The sequence below is a fragment of the Labrus mixtus genome, chromosome 11 (assembly GCF_963584025.1).
Source record: "Labrus mixtus chromosome 11, fLabMix1.1, whole genome shotgun sequence".
Classification (NCBI taxonomy): Eukaryota; Metazoa; Chordata; class Actinopteri; order Labriformes; family Labridae; genus Labrus; species Labrus mixtus.
In genome coordinates, this window is record NC_083622.1 from 19,513,341 (window position 1) to 19,530,578 (window position 17,238).

Consider the following 17,238-nt stretch of genomic DNA (forward strand, 5'->3'; position numbering starts at 1 on the left):
TGTTAAGTTCTGTGTGAGTGACTCAGGTGTGTGTGTTGTTCAGTGGGGCTCATGTGCTGATCGATGAAGACACTGATCTGGGATACGTCGAGGACGGTACGGCCTGCGGGACGGACCGCATCTGTTTCAACCACAAATGTCTCCCCATACAACAGTTTAACTTCAGCACCTGCCCCGGGACCACTGACAAGATCATCTGCTCTGGACACGGGGTACACACATGCAGTAAACACACCTACACACACATTTTATATATATAATATATATAATATAATCATTTGTTCTCTGTTTCTAATGCTGTAGGTGTGCAGCAGTGATCTGAAGTGTGTGTGTTACCTGGGCTGGGCAGGAGAGGACTGTAACTCCACATCTCCTCTTAGTTATCTTGTGGTGGGGCCGACAGCCTCAGTCTCAGGTAGAGACGCTCTCACTCTTTGTTTTCCTCACACAAACCTCTCTTCATCTCATAATCCCTGCACCTCCTCTCATCATTCTTCTTTCTTTTTTTTTCTCTGCTTTCCATCCCTCTTACTCAAAACTCATCCCACCTCCCACTTCATCTCTCAGTTCTTCGGTTATAATCCTTCCCCTTCATCCCCTTCACAAATGTTTTGTTGAATATTGAAGGCTTATATGTGTTGCGGTTTTCTTTATTTCATTTCTCCGTGTTGGTTTCATGTCTGCACATTAAAATCAGCTGCATTTGTATTCACTGAACCATGCATGCCATTCTTTTTGTTTGTCATTATTTTCACACTCATTCTTTGTCGACAGGCTGATGTCTTTGACGGAGTGACTTGAGGTCAGATTTGAGTTCCTTTGCATTGTGTTCGTCTTGTCTTTGATCCTGTCATTTTCCTTCTCTTCTTCCTCTCTCATCCCCGATTTCAGCTCACCTCGGTTGATTGTTTGTGACAGTTACTGAGTTTAAAAATCAAGCAGTTTTAAGTTTTAATCTGAGTGAGAACCTGAAACACATGTTAGCAACCAGCAGTGTTAAACTGATGGGTGTCAGGTGGATCTCCCAGTTTTGTTCCTCTTCTTCTCCTTTTACACTTCTCCTGCTTAATGTACTGTGTTTTGTGTCCTGCTGCAGTGTTTTGTGGTTTGTGTATCCCCCTGTGTCCACATGATTCAGGAAGAAAGAGGCAAACACCCATTTAACACACACCGGCTCCCCACTCTCCCTCTCCTTCTCTGTCTCAGGTATCACCAGTACCAACATCATCATCGGGGCCATCGTAGGCTCGTTTCTCTTCCTCGCCCTCATTATGGCCGCCACAGCCTGGTGTTACAAGTGAGTGTTGTCTCAGCCTGCAAGTGGGATGTTTTAGGAATTAAGAATTTAGAAATTTAGAAACTCAGGACTCAGGAGATGTTTATCGGGATAAGGGAAAAGCATATTTTCTGTCACAGAATAATGTTCATTCAGAGTTTATTTATTTTTTTATATTGTTGTGAATCACTGGCCTTAATCATTTGAGACCTTACAGTTATAGTCTGTAAGATGTACAGTTAAATAAAGATCTGTTTAGTCACTATCTATTCACATATCAGGGAACAATCCCACAAACATGTTAATACATCTCATAATCACTGCTTTATCTCATATAATACACTTGAAAACTTTAATAGTCTTTATCTTGACAGGAGCTACAGGCAGAGATGCTACGTTGAATCTGAGGTTCACAGAAGATTCTGCAGGTTTGCTCCCTTCAACTATATTTACAATTTGTTTTATTTTTGACATAAATTAATTACAATCTTTGCTATGACTTTTTTATTAAACAGTTTTTGTCACAGTGTTTTTATGGATGCATAAGTCTGAGTTAACTTTCAAAATAAGTGAATTGTAACAAACCAATTTTTCTTAAATTAGCCCACATAAAAAATCGACATTTCTAGTCAGACAATATTGACGTTTTTCTGCATAACCACCAGTACAAAAAGTACTGCTCAACAGTAACAGAGTCATTTTAATCTAGTACAATTTAATTAAAGGGACTAGTACAAAAATGTTTTATTCATTTTTTTCAAGTGTACGATGCAAACTGGCCAATTGAGAGTGCTGTGTAAAAAATACATCATTGATATCATTAGTATAACATTAATAAGATTATAAAGTGGGGGAGTTGAGTGTAATGATAATGTTTCAGAGGCTGATTAAACTGGTATTTTACATAAACAGTGTAACCTTTACATATTGTAGCAGAGTAAAAACGGACCATATTTATCACTGAAATTTCTTACTGTAAAAAAACACATTTCTGTACACATCTGGAAAATTTTAATGAGAGAGAAAAATATCCTAACAAAAGACAGAAAGGCATTTCCAATCTTAACGCTTTCTTCTGTTTTTCCAGACAAATGCCCCCAGGTGACTATGTCACAAAGCCTGGGGACGCAGATTCCTTTTACAGCGACATGCCTCCGGGGGTCAGCACAAACTCCGGCTGCAGCTCCAAGAAGAGGTCAGCCTGCCTGTCGCACCTGCAGATTTGCACCCTGTCCTTCACTCCCTCCATCCCATCCATTTCTCAGAACATCTCACTGTTTGGCTTCAGGTGTGCCATCTCATCATCACTCATTCATTCGCTCTGTGTGTGTGTGTGTGTGTGTGTGTGTGTGTGTGTGTGTGTGTGTGTGTGTGTGTGTGTGTGTGTGTGTGTGTGTGTGTGTGTGTGTGTGTGTGTGTGTGTGTGTGTGTGTGTGTGTGTGTGTGTGTGTGTGTGTGTGTGTGTGTCTCTGTCTCTCTGGTATGTTGAGCTCTATCATGCTTGTGTTGCTTTCAAGGCTTCCATGTTGCAACTCTTTCTGTGAACATTTTGGAATAAAACCAAAATGGTTAAAAATGATAAATATTCTGTTTGTCTGCAGAATTGAGCACTGCTACATTCTCCATGCAATCATGTCACTCAGCTGTCATGTCACTTTTTCATGGCTCATATTGTTACCATCTTCAGCAAGGTGTTTTCCTATTTTCATCCATCTTTATCACTGCTCTTTCTCGTCTCCTCCTGCGCAGAAGGAGCAGGAAATCATTTTGCAAACTGACCGGATGATGATGTACTTTTAATATTCTGCCCGCTCTGAATGTGTGTGTTTGTGTGTGCATGCGTGTTTGTAGATCTAATGGTCTATCCCACTCATGGAGTGAGAGAATCCCAGATGCCAAACACATCTCTGACATCTGTGAAAATGGGCGACCAAGGAGCAACTCATGGCAAGGTAACGTTCAAATCCACACCACTCATAGAAAAGAGGAAACACTTGTACTTCCTCGTCATTGACACCGTGTGAGGTTCTTCAAAAACAATGGCTGTTATGTGTTTGTTCCCCAAAACAACACCTCATGACACATCAGGGCACAGAGCCTTTGTCAAAGCCAGGACAAGATGTGAATTGAGTCTCATGTCTATTATATTTGCTTGTAGACTTTGCCACCAGCTAGTATCTCATCTGTAAAAATTTTAAAACAGTACAAAGTAAAAAAATACAGTAAAAATGTTTCTTAATTATGTAAAATCAAGTTTCCATGAAGAGTTTTGATATTCGTCATAAAAACATCAAGGCCCCCATGTGGGTCAGTCTCATTCTGCTTTGTGTCTGGTGTGAGGCACCATGGGACAAGAATCCTCCTCACTTTTAAACATTTGAGATTTTTGATTTACATCAGTGATGTGAAGATGAAACACAAAAAAGATTTTCAACCAATTTCTACCACCTTAAATAAATTGAAAACACAAGTTGATAAAGTCAAACATTTTCCCAAACTTTCAAGACTGTAGAAAACTCTGAAATACATGTTTGTGTTTTTTTTTCTCTCTCTCCAGGAAATCTGAGCGGTAATCGTAAGAAACTGAAAGGGAAGAAGTTTCGTGCTCGCTCCAACTCCACAGAGTAAGTTAAGAATGGCAAAAGGCTCATGTTGAGAGATGAATGAACATTGCAGGTGGCATATGCAGAAAGGAGAAGCTCGAGAGAAAAACAGTATCAGTTCATAATGTTGGCCTTAGTCTATATTCTTTATAAGTTCAATGTCAACAAATACAATGAAGAGACACAAAAAATATCTTATATCATCATGCTCTTAGTATCAGGCTTTAAAAATGTCAGGGTTTAAAAATGTCAAATGTAAAAATCATACAAATAGCTGTTCACTCTAGTTTTGTAGCAAGTCATCTTGGGATCCAAAGTTAAATGACCATATTTTTAAATGCTTAGACTGACAGGCTAAATCCTACCCTGCTTTATCTCCTGTTTTACTTTCAATGTGACCATAACTAAAATAAGGAACATTGTGATTTATCTAAGAGGTCTTCAAATCAAAGAATGAATGTATAAACTGATTAGCAACTGATTGGCTTTACTAAGTCACTCATAAAATGAGACCTATTCTTGCCCCCTGTTGGCCATTAGAAAGAATCTATGACTCATGACTATGTCTCATTGGCTTCAGCTTGTAGAGCCACAGTCTAATCCCACTTCTTACATCCAGTCTGTATATTTAAAACGTTAATCACAAGGAAGATAACAAGGGCAAATGTTACTTAATAATAGGGACGATTCAAAGTTGGATTTGTCTTTTTATTAGATCTAAAATCTCCAAAGATGTATCATGGCTGTAAAAATATATTTAAAAAATGTATAATTTCTCAAATTCAGTACCTGAGATAGAGAGAGTTAATATAGAGCGATCTCATTGTCACTTGCAGTGTGAACTCTCAGCTCTAGACTTCGACGACTTTGTCTGTGAACCAATGAAATATTTGCATTTATGCCTGCTGACTGTAAATGAGCAGTTTGCATCGGCCTGCTCTGTTGGTTTGTTTGTTTGTGGGTTTGAAAGTCTTGGCATATGAAAGAGTGTGCAGTGCACATATTCTCACTGCTGGCATGGGACTGACTGAGCAGCGAGACGCTAACTGCTTGGAATGATGTGACATGTAGCCAATATGCAACTGAGCCTGAAACACACGACACAGTTGTTTGTGATTTCCATGGTGCCGTGTCCATCTGAAACCACACACAGGTCTGTCTGCCATCTTCTCACCATTTTCTCGATTGCATCTTGGAGTGTGTTCAGGATATCTTTGCTCTGCTCTGCTTTCCTAAAATATCTCCTCTTCCTCTCTTCCCCCTCCCACACCGGCTTTTTTCTGGAGATTTGTGTGTCCTTTTCACTTTCTTTTCCTTCTTCCTTCCTTTTCTCTCTTCTCTCCCTCCTTGTGTTGTGTCCATCACCCCCCTCCCCCTCCCACAGGTATTTAACCCCTCGCTCCAAAACAGAGTTTTATGATGTAACTAAATGGGTAGAAGATGTGAATAAAAACACTCAAGGACCTTACCTTAGGTATTATCTCAGACCATGTCCTGTACCCTACACGCTTGTCTTTAAAACCCTCACTTTTGGTTTGATTTGTGGCTTGGTCAAGGAAAGTAACACTTAGCTCCAGTCCTGTACTTTTATGTTAACGTTTAAAAGTAATACCTCAGAGGACATATCATCCACAACTGGCATGATGGGACGAGAAGGGGTTGGCTGCTGAGCATTAAATTAAAAGATAAAACAAAGTTTCATATTTCCACATTACATTGTGTCATATTTTGTCTTTTACTTTGCAGACTTTTATTTTCCGCAAATCATTCTTCTGTATCTTAAAGCAAATAAAGACCTGATGGCTCTTACTGCCTGAGTCACTTTAAGAATCATAATAGAGTTATTTCTTATTTCTCCTTATCCCCTCCTTTGCTACTCCACCTCCCCCAGTCTGTTGTTTTCTCAGCATGATGTGTGTTGTGTCTGTGTGTCAACTCAACCTCATGCCTACTGACCTCACATGTCTTTGCATCACTGTGATGTCACTGCCAAACATTTCAGAGCAGATATCATCACTGTGCTGCTGTGACAAACTGCAGGCCACCACTCTGCTCATTTTCAAGGTCTATAGATAAACTCGAGCCACAAGGTTTCCTTGACAACAACAAGGAAGTTTATGGTCTCATGTCAACTCAGCGACTTTTTCTTTCTTCACCTCTACAAGTGAAACATCACAACAATGACATAAACATTCAGCACTGTGATCTATAGACCTTCACTGTATCCAAGAGCACTTTTCTCCCCCTTCCCCTGTTACTACTCTGCAGGACAAAAACAATCCAAAAGAGTGGAGAGATGTAGAGGATGACATCATCACAGCTTACCTCAAAACTAAACAATTATAGAAAACTGACTTAAGGATTATTTCCGTCACTTACACCTGCAAAAGTCCTACTTAACGCTCCAGTGGGGAGTTTGATGACCTCAATATGAGCTGCAAATCAACATAAACAATTGGGCATGGAGCTAGAGAGCCCAAACCACACCCCCTTCCAGAGGGGCGTGTTCAGGCACAGCTCATTTGCATTTTAAGCCATAGATGCGGAAACAGCCTGCTGTGACTGAAATAGAGGGGTTTATAGGTCATGATAAAATACAGGATCAGAGTGGATTTTTAACAACAGACTTGTTTTGGGGACCTCTGAGACTTATTTAAACTCGTTGAAAAGGAGTATAATGTGACCTTTAAATGGGCTTATATGATGGTATCACATGTCGTGACAACTCATCTAATCTTCTCACATTTACCGCAAATTTAGACTGTATGTCAACATAAGAGGAAAAGTCAGGCGATAACCAAAATCAGTAGGCTTCCTCCTCTGGAGAGAATGATTTCATGTAGAACATTTCATATCAATATTTTAATGAAGTTTTTAAAAAGTGGAAGTAAACATTGACATGTAAATTCACTGTGAGAAAGCAAACTCCTGAATCAGCTGCCTCCTGACTCTCTCCACTACTTTGACCGCTGCTGATCACACAGCAGTGGTGTAAACAACCTGCTGTACATGTGACAGGCTTTTCAGTGGCTGTTCCACTGGATAGGTCCTCTCCCTCTGATTCTCTCATTCTGTTGTTCTCACCCAGGTCCGGTCTGGTCTGCCGTCACAGTCACCTCATCAGACTCACTGCTCCCAGCATTCCTCATTTAAACACACAAGTGATTCAACTTTTAATGACGACACAGCAGCTCAGCTGGCAGCAGAAGTTACCTTTAGCTGTATAGTTGTTTTAATAGTGGCTAAAGGTGAATTTCTGGTCATTTTTTCTGTGCCAGCGCAGATGATGAAAAAGGCAATGCAGCAGCAGGGTGAAGTGTGTCAGTTGCAGGAGACTATGACAAGTCCACTCCACGGCTGGGAACTGTGTACTCCTGTGTACAGAGGTTGCCCCTAAAAGCTGAGATATGGATATTATTTTATAAGTATAACATAATCCTCCAGCATCTTTTCTTTAATGAAGATACATAAGAGCTGTTAAGAGCAACCTCTCTCTGTAGGAAGGTGAAATAATTAGAGCAATTCAAGGATGATGTTGCCCAAAGTCACGGATCTAAAAACAGCTCGACTTACTGATGACACCTTGTTAATCCATCTGTATCTTTGGCCAACATCCTCCTCAACCAACCAGAACAGGAGAGGCAGTTTGTTAATGATCTTCCTTCCTCTCTTCCTCAGGACGCTATCCCCTGCTAAGTCCCCAACTTCCTCTACAGGATCTATCGCATCCAGCAGGAGGTACCCGTACCCTATGCCCCCCCTCCCAGACGACCAGAGGAAAGGCAACAGGCAGAGCGCCAGGGCAAGTATTGATCAGGGACACATGCAAACAGGGGCGTCTGTCGTGGGATGAGGTTGACCCAGTCTTGCTAGTCAAGTGAAATTATGACTTCAGTTTCATAGAATTTCTATTTTTGTCGAACAAATTTCTGAGTTTTTTGCTCAAAAATATTTGGGGATTTTTTTTCCTCAGAATATTGACCCTAGTCCACTATACTTTCCTCTATGATGGACACTAAACCTCCTCATAATAGACTAGAACAAGCTTAGAAAAGGATATATGGTACTAAAGGATATGAATAAATCCAAACCTGGATCTGTCAGCTCATTGCTGACTGTTTTTCTAGACCAGACTAAATGTGTTTATTTTTCACTAAATTGACCATAAAAAACCTCTTACAATATGCAGTTTATAGTATTATGTAAGTAAACTGTTCAGACTTTACTCTTCCGCTTTAACAGCCCCAATAATGAATGTTTCTTCTCAAGTCGAGTTTTATTGTGCACACAGTGAGAAAGTTTAAGGGTATGAAAGTGAAATGACAGCGTGCAAATGTTACTAATCTTTCTTCTATTTTTCTCTCTCCCCTGTATCCCATGCTTGTCTCTTCAGCTGTGGGAGACTTCAATATAACAGCCTTGTTACCCACTTTGCAAAAGGCCTTAAGGAACTACTCTTGTGTCTCCTTTTCTGTGAATAAAAAACACACAAATGAAACAAAATTGACTCTAAGCGAATAAAGAGAAAGATAGAGACCCCCAACTGGAGTGGAAATAGGCAAAGGTGTGTGTAAGTGCGTACGAGCAACTCCCAGGATGTTTTGGCGTCATTCAGTGGATCTCTAAAAGAGGAAGCGGAGTGACGGGGGAGAAATCACCATATCCACTCCGGACCAGCTGGAGCTCAGACTGGGCTGTTCCTGTCTGCTCAGGCCTCACCTACGGGACTGCAAACCCCCACCCCTCGGAACCCCCCCCTCCTTTCCCAAACCTCTTCACATCCTTCTGAACTCGGCTCTCATCATCCTCCTCACTTCAACACTACTGTTCCCCCTCTCTGAGTTTTTTTTGGAGCTTTTAAAAAAAAAAGGAACCATGAAGCCAGATCAGGTTATCGTATCACATTGCATCGCTGGATTTTTTGGATTATTTTGTTGCACGTGAAACACTGTAGAAACTCCGACACTGTATGCATGAGACAACCCTGTATATCAGCAACCTCCTACTGAAAAGACGAGAAGAACTGTTGTCTGATCTGAAAGGAAAGCATGCAAGGGAACAGTGATTTTTTATAGTTTCTGTAGGCTTAGACGCTTTCTCTCCACTATAGGAAACCCCAGGTGTATCACCACTTATAACCCATAACCCATTACATGAACCCAACCTGTCCCACTCGTTTGACCGTGTGTAAATATGTACAGTAAAAAAACACACAGAGTATGTTTTTCCTTTCATTTTAAAGGAGGTTAAGGATGGAGTCCCTTCTCTCTTCTTCCTGTCGTACTGTGTTGTAGACAGAAGCAGATTTCTGTAGATAGGTGTAGAGATCCCACACGTATTTCCATTTTTTCGTCTTCATTTTTCCTCCCCTCTGGCTTCTTCTTGTGTGACTGTGACCTATATAGCTCCCTCCATCCACAGCAGAATGTAAAAGTGTGTTTTTTTTTTTCTTTCTAATCTAGGTTTCATCCACCTCTGGGAGAAATACACAGACATTCAGAACTGACTGAAGAAGTATTGGTAGAGATATTGATGGCACATGGAAAGTGTTGCTGAACAGCTGTTGATGAGTATTATTTAGGGAAATATGAATAGTGTTATGTGCCATTCCTGAGTGGACGGAGGTGTGTTTGCTGTAGTTATAGATGTGCCACTTCTCACATGTGGTTTTTGGAAGTTTCCTCATTGATTATTAAGATTTATTTAAGTCCCCCTGATAGAGTTTGGACGTTTGAGTCCCTCAGATTAATGAGATCAAAACTCAGTAACTGAATGTGGTTATTGGTCAAACTCTGCAAGAATCTGGAAACAGTGATCAAACAATGTGCATTTTGGATTTAGCTGTAATGATTGAGATATTTAGCCTTGTAAATGATTAACTATGCTGTACAGTGCTTGCTGTTTGAACGGCATGACAGTTTGACAATAAATTAAGTTATTTCTTCAGGTAGGTTGGGCACTGTTGGCCACCAAAGGCAGAAGCTCACATGGCTTAAAATGATCAGGAAGATTTGAGCGTTGAGCCTGTGTCTCTATTTAAGGTCGATTCATTAGAACGAGTCTTATATCACTCCCAAGAAACAAGCTCTTTGTACAGTTTTAACGCTGTTGTCTTAAGGCCTTCTGTTTGTCACCCTACTACTGTATTGTTACGTTTTGTTTCCCAGTGTGGGCACTTTTTCATTTGTAATCCATGTATACATTAGGACTGTATAGGTTATATGATCTCCACAATATTGGATAAATATTGCTACAAGTATTTTTTTTATTAATTACCTTTGTAACTTCCACTTTTTTCTCAGCATTATGTACAGCAATGACTCAAACAGTAATTAAGTGCATTATTGTAATTATGCGTGTTAATGAGTTTGAATGGAGACATGTTGAGACTTGTTTTGAAACACATTTGTCAACAGGCATATAGTCGGGTTGTTCCTCTGGCATGTGCTAATCTGTATCATATAAAGCTTGGACACATAATGATGTAAATGAGATCTCTACGGGCTCATAATTTGCCTTCTACTAGAGCTGTCTTTTTTTTTTTTTTGTTGCTCTGGTCTTCTGTAAGTATTGTCAATGTTTAGTGGCCCAGTCATGTTTCCTGGGCTGTCCAAGGGGGTAGGGAGCAGTATCTCAGAGTCCTTGGTTATATTTTTAACATCATGTACTGTGCTACAGAGAGACAGTCGTCCCGCTGTCACAGACACTGCACAGTATGATAGGGCGAGGATGGGACGCAGGCTGCAGTTGATATCTTTTATTGTACAACTGTCAAACAAACATATCTGCTCTTTCTGCCTGCACGCGGTTGGACCAAAAAGGTCCTAGCAGAGGAAAAATCTGGTAAAATATCCCCGCAGATGAGCCTTCTGTCTCTGTCTGGCCAGAGACTTGAATGTATTCGTGTACTGGAGAACACCAACCACCCAGTCTCACCCATACGATCCCATTCTGCTGCTGGACACATCAGCCCTCTGCTGCAGGAACTACGACAACCCTACGTGTGTGAGATCAGAACTGAATACTGCAGTTGCTTTCCTTTTTTTTTTTTTTTCTTTAATTCTTAAAGTGTTATTTTGCCTGTAAGCTGTACAGACAAGTGATGCAAAAATCAATGCCATTATTTTTCTTTTTCTTATTCATTCAGTATTGTAATATATTTAATATAAAATAAAACTTTCATCAACACTTCCGTCTATGCTGACATTTCTAAAATTTACTTTTCAGATTTTAATGGATAGAAAACTGAAACAAAGCAGGTTTGATGTAAAACTGACTCTCCTTATTCATGTGTATTTGAATATGGTTTATGAGCAACACACACTGAGACATCATTGTTTTCATTTAGTGTTACAGACTTTAGCCAGATCTTAATATGCATATGGTGTCTTTGTTCATGTCATTTTAAAGTCCAGTGTTTCCACCATCAGCCACTCAGTGATATCTAACCGTGTTAGCCTAAGAAGATTACAATCAGTTCTACAAAGTAGCATATTCAGAATGAGCAGGTTTTTCAGGTTGTAGTTTTTTTTAAAACAACATTCAAAGTTTGGCCCTCCTCCCCGGCTCAGTGACACACGCTCCTTTTTCATCTGTTCTAATGATTTGACATCTGGTTGCTTTGTTTTGACAGTCCCCTCCTCACTTCCTGCATGTGGTCATATGCTGGGGGCTACACACCCAGTGCCCACCGTTGTTTGTCGTGAAATGTCCTGCACACTGAATGAGGACGTAAATACAGGCAGAAGGTCTCTGCAGATACAAACATTCTTATTTTGAGTCAATAAAACATTTTTTTAAGGAAGACTCATAACATTTGATGTTGAGGCTATGACAGTCAGTTACAAAAAAGTCCCTTTGTTGCCGCTGCTAACAGGTCTGCATGGCACAGTTGTGTGTTTCACCTGAGTTTATTCGCCATTTCAGTCCAACCTATCAGTCATTTTTATGGCACACAGAATAAGACCCATCCGTCACTCTTACACTGCAGGTCCCACAGGAAGTCGTAGCAAGTTGTCCGTGATTTTCACAAAAGCTTGTGTGAGTTGGACATCAGCGCCTTCAGTCTTTCTTGATGGATGGCTTTAGAATCCGTTTCTGCAGCTTCATCAAGTGAGTCTCTGATGCAACTCTTCAAATGTTCGATACCAAACCCAGTGAGGGCTGAGACAGGAACCACATGTCTGAAACTCAGATAGTTCTTTGGTTTCATGTCGTCAGGTAACAGATCAGAAAACTCTGCAGGAGGAAAAAAAAACAACAGAATTAATGTGAAGAATATCACAACGTGGAAGCCTAGAAATTTGTTTTGTTAATAAAACAAAGAGTGAGGTCTTTTAACTGCTCTTTTGTAAAGCGTCTTGAGATACAGATAAGGAGTTGGCGCCATACAAATAAAGATCGATTGATGCCACCGACACAAATAAATGTAATTCTTTGTTCTTCGGCTCTGATCAGTCAACCTGCAGGATTACTTCTGTAATGTTTTCAGTTTTTTCCTAATGTCTACTAACCCTTGTTTTACTCAGTAGGGCAATGAGGAACAGTTTACATTTCTTATCCCTCCATTCTGTTACGTTAGCTATTTGATGTGTAGTCACAACGAATGATTTATCACATTAGCAGCCAAGGGACTTTTGCACTGCATGTCACAAAATGTTTTTTTGCTAAGGAACCATTTTAACAGTCACATAATGTTTTGAACAGAGTATTTAACAATATAATGAATTGAAATGTGAGGTCTTTTTCTATTGGGACGACTGGCCTCTTAATTCTGTATTTGCTGTACAGGTATTTTTGCTTTCTTATTATGCAGTATTTTTTTTTCTACATGCAGCATGTGAGTTTTCAGTCGGTCAAGATGTTTACTTAATTTGTTTGCATCGTCTAAAAGGTATTTGTTATCTCAAGTTCCAGTAATTGAGCTCTCATGGTCATCACACTAAAGACGTACTTACATGCAAAAGAGAAATCTACATATAAAACATTTATTTTATATAATAAATGAAAAAGAGTTTAAAATGTATAAAAGAATACATCCAGCAAATATACCTTCTGGGTTCTTCAGCTGCTCCCTCAGCTCTACTAGTTTGTCTTCAGCGTCAGGCAGGTCCATCTTATTCACCACCAGTAAAGCAGGCTTCAATACAAGCTCCTCTTTGAACAACTCCAACTCCTTTACACGGACAGGAGAGTGGGAGGAGGAGGAGGAGGAAAGAAGAACAAGATGGAAAATGAAAAATGTGTAAGGAGTCAAGTCCATAAAAGAATGGTAAGAATATTATGCTGACCCTTTAGACACAACTAAAAATATGTATTTATTATAACCGTGTATGTATTTAACAAGAGTTTCATATTTTCAGTGACCTTGGTGAGAAGTTGAACGGCTTCAAAGGCCGACCTAAACGGTGTTTTACTCGCCAGCTGGAAACCAGAAACATCAACCTGCAGCCACACAAAGTTTGACAAAATTAAACTCCATTATCTTCAGCAGCACTTTTCAGCAGCTTATGTTGTCCACATTCAAATTCTTGAAAACCTACCACAAAGAGAAGCTGCTTAGTCCTCTCCACGTGTTTTAGGAACTTGTGGCCCATGCCTTTGTTTATATGAGCTCCTTCAATCAGGCCAGGAAGATCAGCAACAGAAATCTACCAGAGATAAAAAATGATGAGAACAAAACTCACTCAATAGGAAGGTGATTTACAAAAAACCCTAATAAATGATGGACATTTATAGATAGAAACATTAATACGCATTCCTTTACCTGCTTGTAATCTTTATACATCAGTTTGCCGATCTCAGGCTTCAAAGTCGTGACTGTGAAATAAAAAAGATTTAAAAAGAAAGGTCACTGAAAAAAAGTAACCTAACCTCACGTTCTGTTGTGTAGCGTGTATTATTATGATGTACTCACAAGCATAGTTTGCAATCTGAGGAGTGGCGTTAGACATGGCTGTCAGGAGAGACGACTTCCCTGCGTTTGGGAACCTGATGGTGAATCAACGCGAGAAAATCAGACACTAAGAGGAATATATAAAGAGCAGCTGAATGAAAGTGTCTGTGTGTGTTTCTACTCTCACCCAACAAGGCCCAGGTCTGCGATAAGTTTGAGATCCAGCCTTATGTGTTTGGCCTGACCCTTACTGGGCTCAAACGCGGAGTGAAAGGTGCCTCCACGTCCTCCTTTCGCAACCACGAGACGTTCACCATCAGCATTCAGTTCACCTTTGAGGGACAGTGGTTGAGGCGGGAATGAGTGAAGAACCTGATTTTGTACATCAGTTGCCTATTAAACTCTTATATTATCTCGAATACCAAAATTGATGTACCTTCCCAAAAACACACAACTCCACATGCATCCATCCCTTACATGTATTTATATTTAAATTAAACCACCATGTTGAGTTTTTGTGACACAAAATTACAGTGCAAGGAGTTATAAATATATGTCCTAATTACAAAGACTTGTAAAGTTGATAATATTTGTTAGAGGAAGGACTCCAGTATTAGAAAAGTTCTTCAACATACCAATTATTTTGCCATCGTCTGTGGTGACGGTGATACCAACAGGGGCATTGATCTCCTTGTCCGTCCCCTTCGCTCCTTTCAGTGCTCGAACACTATCAATAAATACAATTCACAAACAATAATCACACCAAACACATACCGACTGGTCCGACCTTATTCAACATGTTTGCAGACATTTAAAGAACAAACATCAATGTATCATCATTTCTGGAGGACAAATAACATGGCACAACTTTTAAGTTTGTATTAACGAACCTGCTGTTAGATCCAGTTCCACCTACAAATCGTTTCTGGGGGTACTTATCCTTGACCTTCTTCAAGGTAGTAGTCTTTGAAGCCACCACCCAAACATCTCCCCCATTCCCTCCCTGTCCACCAAGTCGGGGTAAACCCATTCCGCCAGAGCCTCCATGGACGTACAGACGGAGGTTATCCACAAAGTTTGCATACTGCAGATTGAAGAGAGAGAGAGACATCGCAGTCATGAGTTTCAAGAACCATCGTCAGCAAAAACGAGACTTAACAAACAGGAGAAGCAGTCTCACTGACTGCACCCGAAATAATCGTTTTCATTTTTTTCACAAGTGCCATCATGACATCATAATCTTTACTGACAGACTCGGGGGGTCCATCAGAGTAACCTGACTAAGAAAAGACTGTGGGTGCATCTCTTATTCATCCCTCCATGAAAAGCCTAGACTTTGGTTCATTTTGTGTTGAAAACCAGAATATCTTGCATCACATCAGTCAGAGTTTTGGTTAATTTATAATAATAATAATAATAATATATTGTTTTTTTAAAGCGCTTTTCTAGGAACCCAAATACACTTTGACAAAATATAAAACCATAAAACAAAACAAAAAAACGACGAGGACAGTACAATGAAGAAGTAATGTAGGGGGGGGGGGGAGTTAGTGGTTGTAGGCAATGTAGAAAAGGTGAGTGTGTGTGTGTGTGTGTGTGTGTGTGTGGGGGGGGGGCAGGACCTGAGAGTGCGGGTGGGAGTGTGTCGGTGGAGGAGGTGAGACAGGTAGGGGGGAGCCAGGTTGTGAAGGGCTTTGAAGGTGATGATGAGGAACTTGAAGCTGATACGCTGGGGGGGACGGGGAGCCATTGGAGGTCATGAAGGACGGGGGTGATGTGGTCTCTGGTGCGGGAGTGTGCGAGGAGACGGGCTGCGGAGTTCTGAATGTATTGAAGTTTCTTGAGTGAGTGTGATGGTGATCCGTAGAGGAGACTGTTGCAAAAGTCTAATGTGGAGGTGATGAATGCGTGGGTGAGGGTCTCGGCAGCTGAAAGTGAGAGGGATGGGCGGAGGTGGATTTAAACAAAAGGGTCGATTTAGTTCAGGGAGGTTCTTTATATTTAACAGCAAAGCCAATCATAATTTGGCTTTATGATAATTGAAACACTATTACTGAGTTAAAACACAAAACCTACAGTAAAACTTACTAAACTTGTATGAACTATTTCCATCAGAGATTTTAGCTTTATCTTACAGTTTTTATAATAACAATGTTTGACAAACTGCGACTTCAAAGCTCCTGAAGGTCAGCCTGGTTTATTCAAGCATCACGACTGCCGATAAAGACTTCAATAAAGATTTAAAACTTGGTAGAAGTGCATCTTGGGTTGACTCTGTGTAATCAAAGCATTCCTTTAAAACACAGTTTGTGTGTTTTTAATGTGTTAAACATGCAGCTGTGGACACATTGAAACTCAACATAACGTGTTATGATCACATGCAAGGTCTCTTCAGTCACAGATGGACAGAGACGTATCAAATGGCACATCTTTAGATCACATAAGTCTAGTAAGATGATGTTGATGTTTTGACTGTAAGCAAGTTAGCGAAAAGCCTGTCACACACAACGAGCTAACAGTTAGCTTTTCCGGTTAATGTCACCGGAGCAATGTCAATAGAGGGTTCACTGTGTGATAACTTTACATGAGATTTTCAGTCAGTACAGGTCTTACCTTCCGAAAGCAGATTCTACTTAATTGGACCATCTTTAGCGGCGTTTTATTGCCACTCTTAACGTTGTTCACTGAGCTAACCTCTAGTCAGCATGTGTTTGTATCGCAGGGTGGTTTATGTCAGCTGATTGGCTCAAGAGACAAAGAGGCGGGACATAGAAGGTCTGAGTGACAGCTGGTAGGAAACGGCTTCTCCAGTAGGCTAAAGGACCAAAAAAAACTACATTTAGCACATAGCCTACCACTTCTGTTATTCCCTAACATTGAGTGAGACCAGTGAACAAGTAGATTAGTTTACAGAATAATAAAATAGTGGATGTTATTCAAAGCACAGGTAATTCCAATGACGGGGGGGGGGGGGGGGGCAGGGGGTCAGGGGGCCCTCGGATCAATTTTGTACATATCAATTAATTGGAAACATGAAGAAAACATGACAAAATCTGCCATGAAATCATGAAAACCAGAAATATGTCCATAATAATATTTGATCACTGGTATATGTTTAGTTACATTTGAGACATTATTGATTGGAATCGTTTTTGTATCCTACAATTTGGCCCCCTGGCAGTGAGAATTAAATGAATGTGGCCCTTGCTGTGACCAAAGTTACTCATCCCTGTGCTATAGGATACTACATGCACCCTAACTACATAACCAGGTCAATATGTCTCTTTTACAAAGCAGCCATGAAGGTTAGCACATTTTGTTATCCAGTGGATCAACTTTGAACTATTTGGACTGTCATTTATCTAGCCCCGCCCCTGGCTTCTCTTCATGGGGCAACTGAGAACAAAAATCAATATTAGAGGACGTATAACATGAACTTATAATAGAGATGTGTGTATTTGTTT

At 40.3% G+C, this 17,238-nt stretch overlaps 2 protein-coding genes across 4 annotated transcripts in view; one reads left to right on the plus strand and one right to left on the minus strand.

Moving 5' to 3' along the window:
- The window catches only part of adam22 (ADAM metallopeptidase domain 22), a 60,259-nt gene extending 49,192 nt beyond the window's left edge, over window positions 1–11,067 (plus strand). Inside the window, exons 23-31 of one of the 2 annotated variants that reach the window (XM_061050618.1) lie at window positions 44–212; window positions 304–415; window positions 1,207–1,297; window positions 1,651–1,704; window positions 2,364–2,564; window positions 3,128–3,228; window positions 3,834–3,900; window positions 7,558–7,681; window positions 8,273–11,067. In XM_061050618.1, the coding sequence (XP_060906601.1) occupies window positions 44–212; window positions 304–415; window positions 1,207–1,297; window positions 1,651–1,704; window positions 2,364–2,564; window positions 3,128–3,228; window positions 3,834–3,900; window positions 7,558–7,681; window positions 8,273–8,293 (940 nt within the window). In that variant the 3' untranslated portion in view covers window positions 8,294–11,067. The remainder of the gene's footprint in view (window positions 1–43; window positions 213–303; window positions 416–1,206; window positions 1,298–1,650; window positions 1,705–2,363; window positions 2,565–3,127; window positions 3,229–3,833; window positions 3,901–7,557; window positions 7,682–8,272) is intronic. The other variant, XM_061050619.1, reaches the window with a different exon arrangement.
- A 655-nt stretch (window positions 11,068–11,722) lies between these two features.
- On the minus strand, window positions 11,723–16,528 carry gtpbp10 (GTP-binding protein 10 (putative)). 2 transcript variants are annotated; one of them, XM_061050621.1, is made up of 11 exons: window positions 16,388–16,503; window positions 16,140–16,246; window positions 14,665–14,858; window positions 14,410–14,501; window positions 13,962–14,106; window positions 13,796–13,869; window positions 13,646–13,698; window positions 13,422–13,529; window positions 13,246–13,323; window positions 12,931–13,054; window positions 11,723–12,117 (listed from the first exon to the last, which is right to left on the minus strand). In XM_061050621.1, the coding sequence occupies exons 3-11, from the start codon at window positions 14,802–14,804 to the stop codon at window positions 11,906–11,908; spliced, it is 1,026 nt and encodes a 341-aa protein (XP_060906604.1). In that variant the 5' UTR covers window positions 14,805–14,858; window positions 16,140–16,246; window positions 16,388–16,503; the 3' UTR covers window positions 11,723–11,905. The 2 variants fall into 2 exon arrangements, with proteins under 2 accessions (XP_060906604.1, XP_060906603.1); XM_061050620.1 differs by lacking the exon at window positions 16,140–16,246 and having other exon boundaries at window positions 16,388–16,528.
- Between the last annotated feature and the right edge of the window lie 710 nt (window positions 16,529–17,238).

Bases quoted from the DNA above. Each gene is read 5' to 3' on its own strand.
- gtpbp10 (XM_061050620.1), bottom strand. From the start codon at position 16,420: ATGGTCCAATTAAGTAGAATCTGCTTTCGGAAG. The intron at 14,107-14,409 runs GTATGTTGAAGA...TGTCCCTCAAAG, and splicing joins AGACGATGGCAAAATAATTG to GTGAACTGAATGCTGATGGT. The intron at 13,324-13,421 runs GTAGGTTTTCAA...GTGTGGCTGCAG, and splicing joins CTAAGCAGCTTCTCTTTGTG to GTTGATGTTTCTGGTTTCCA.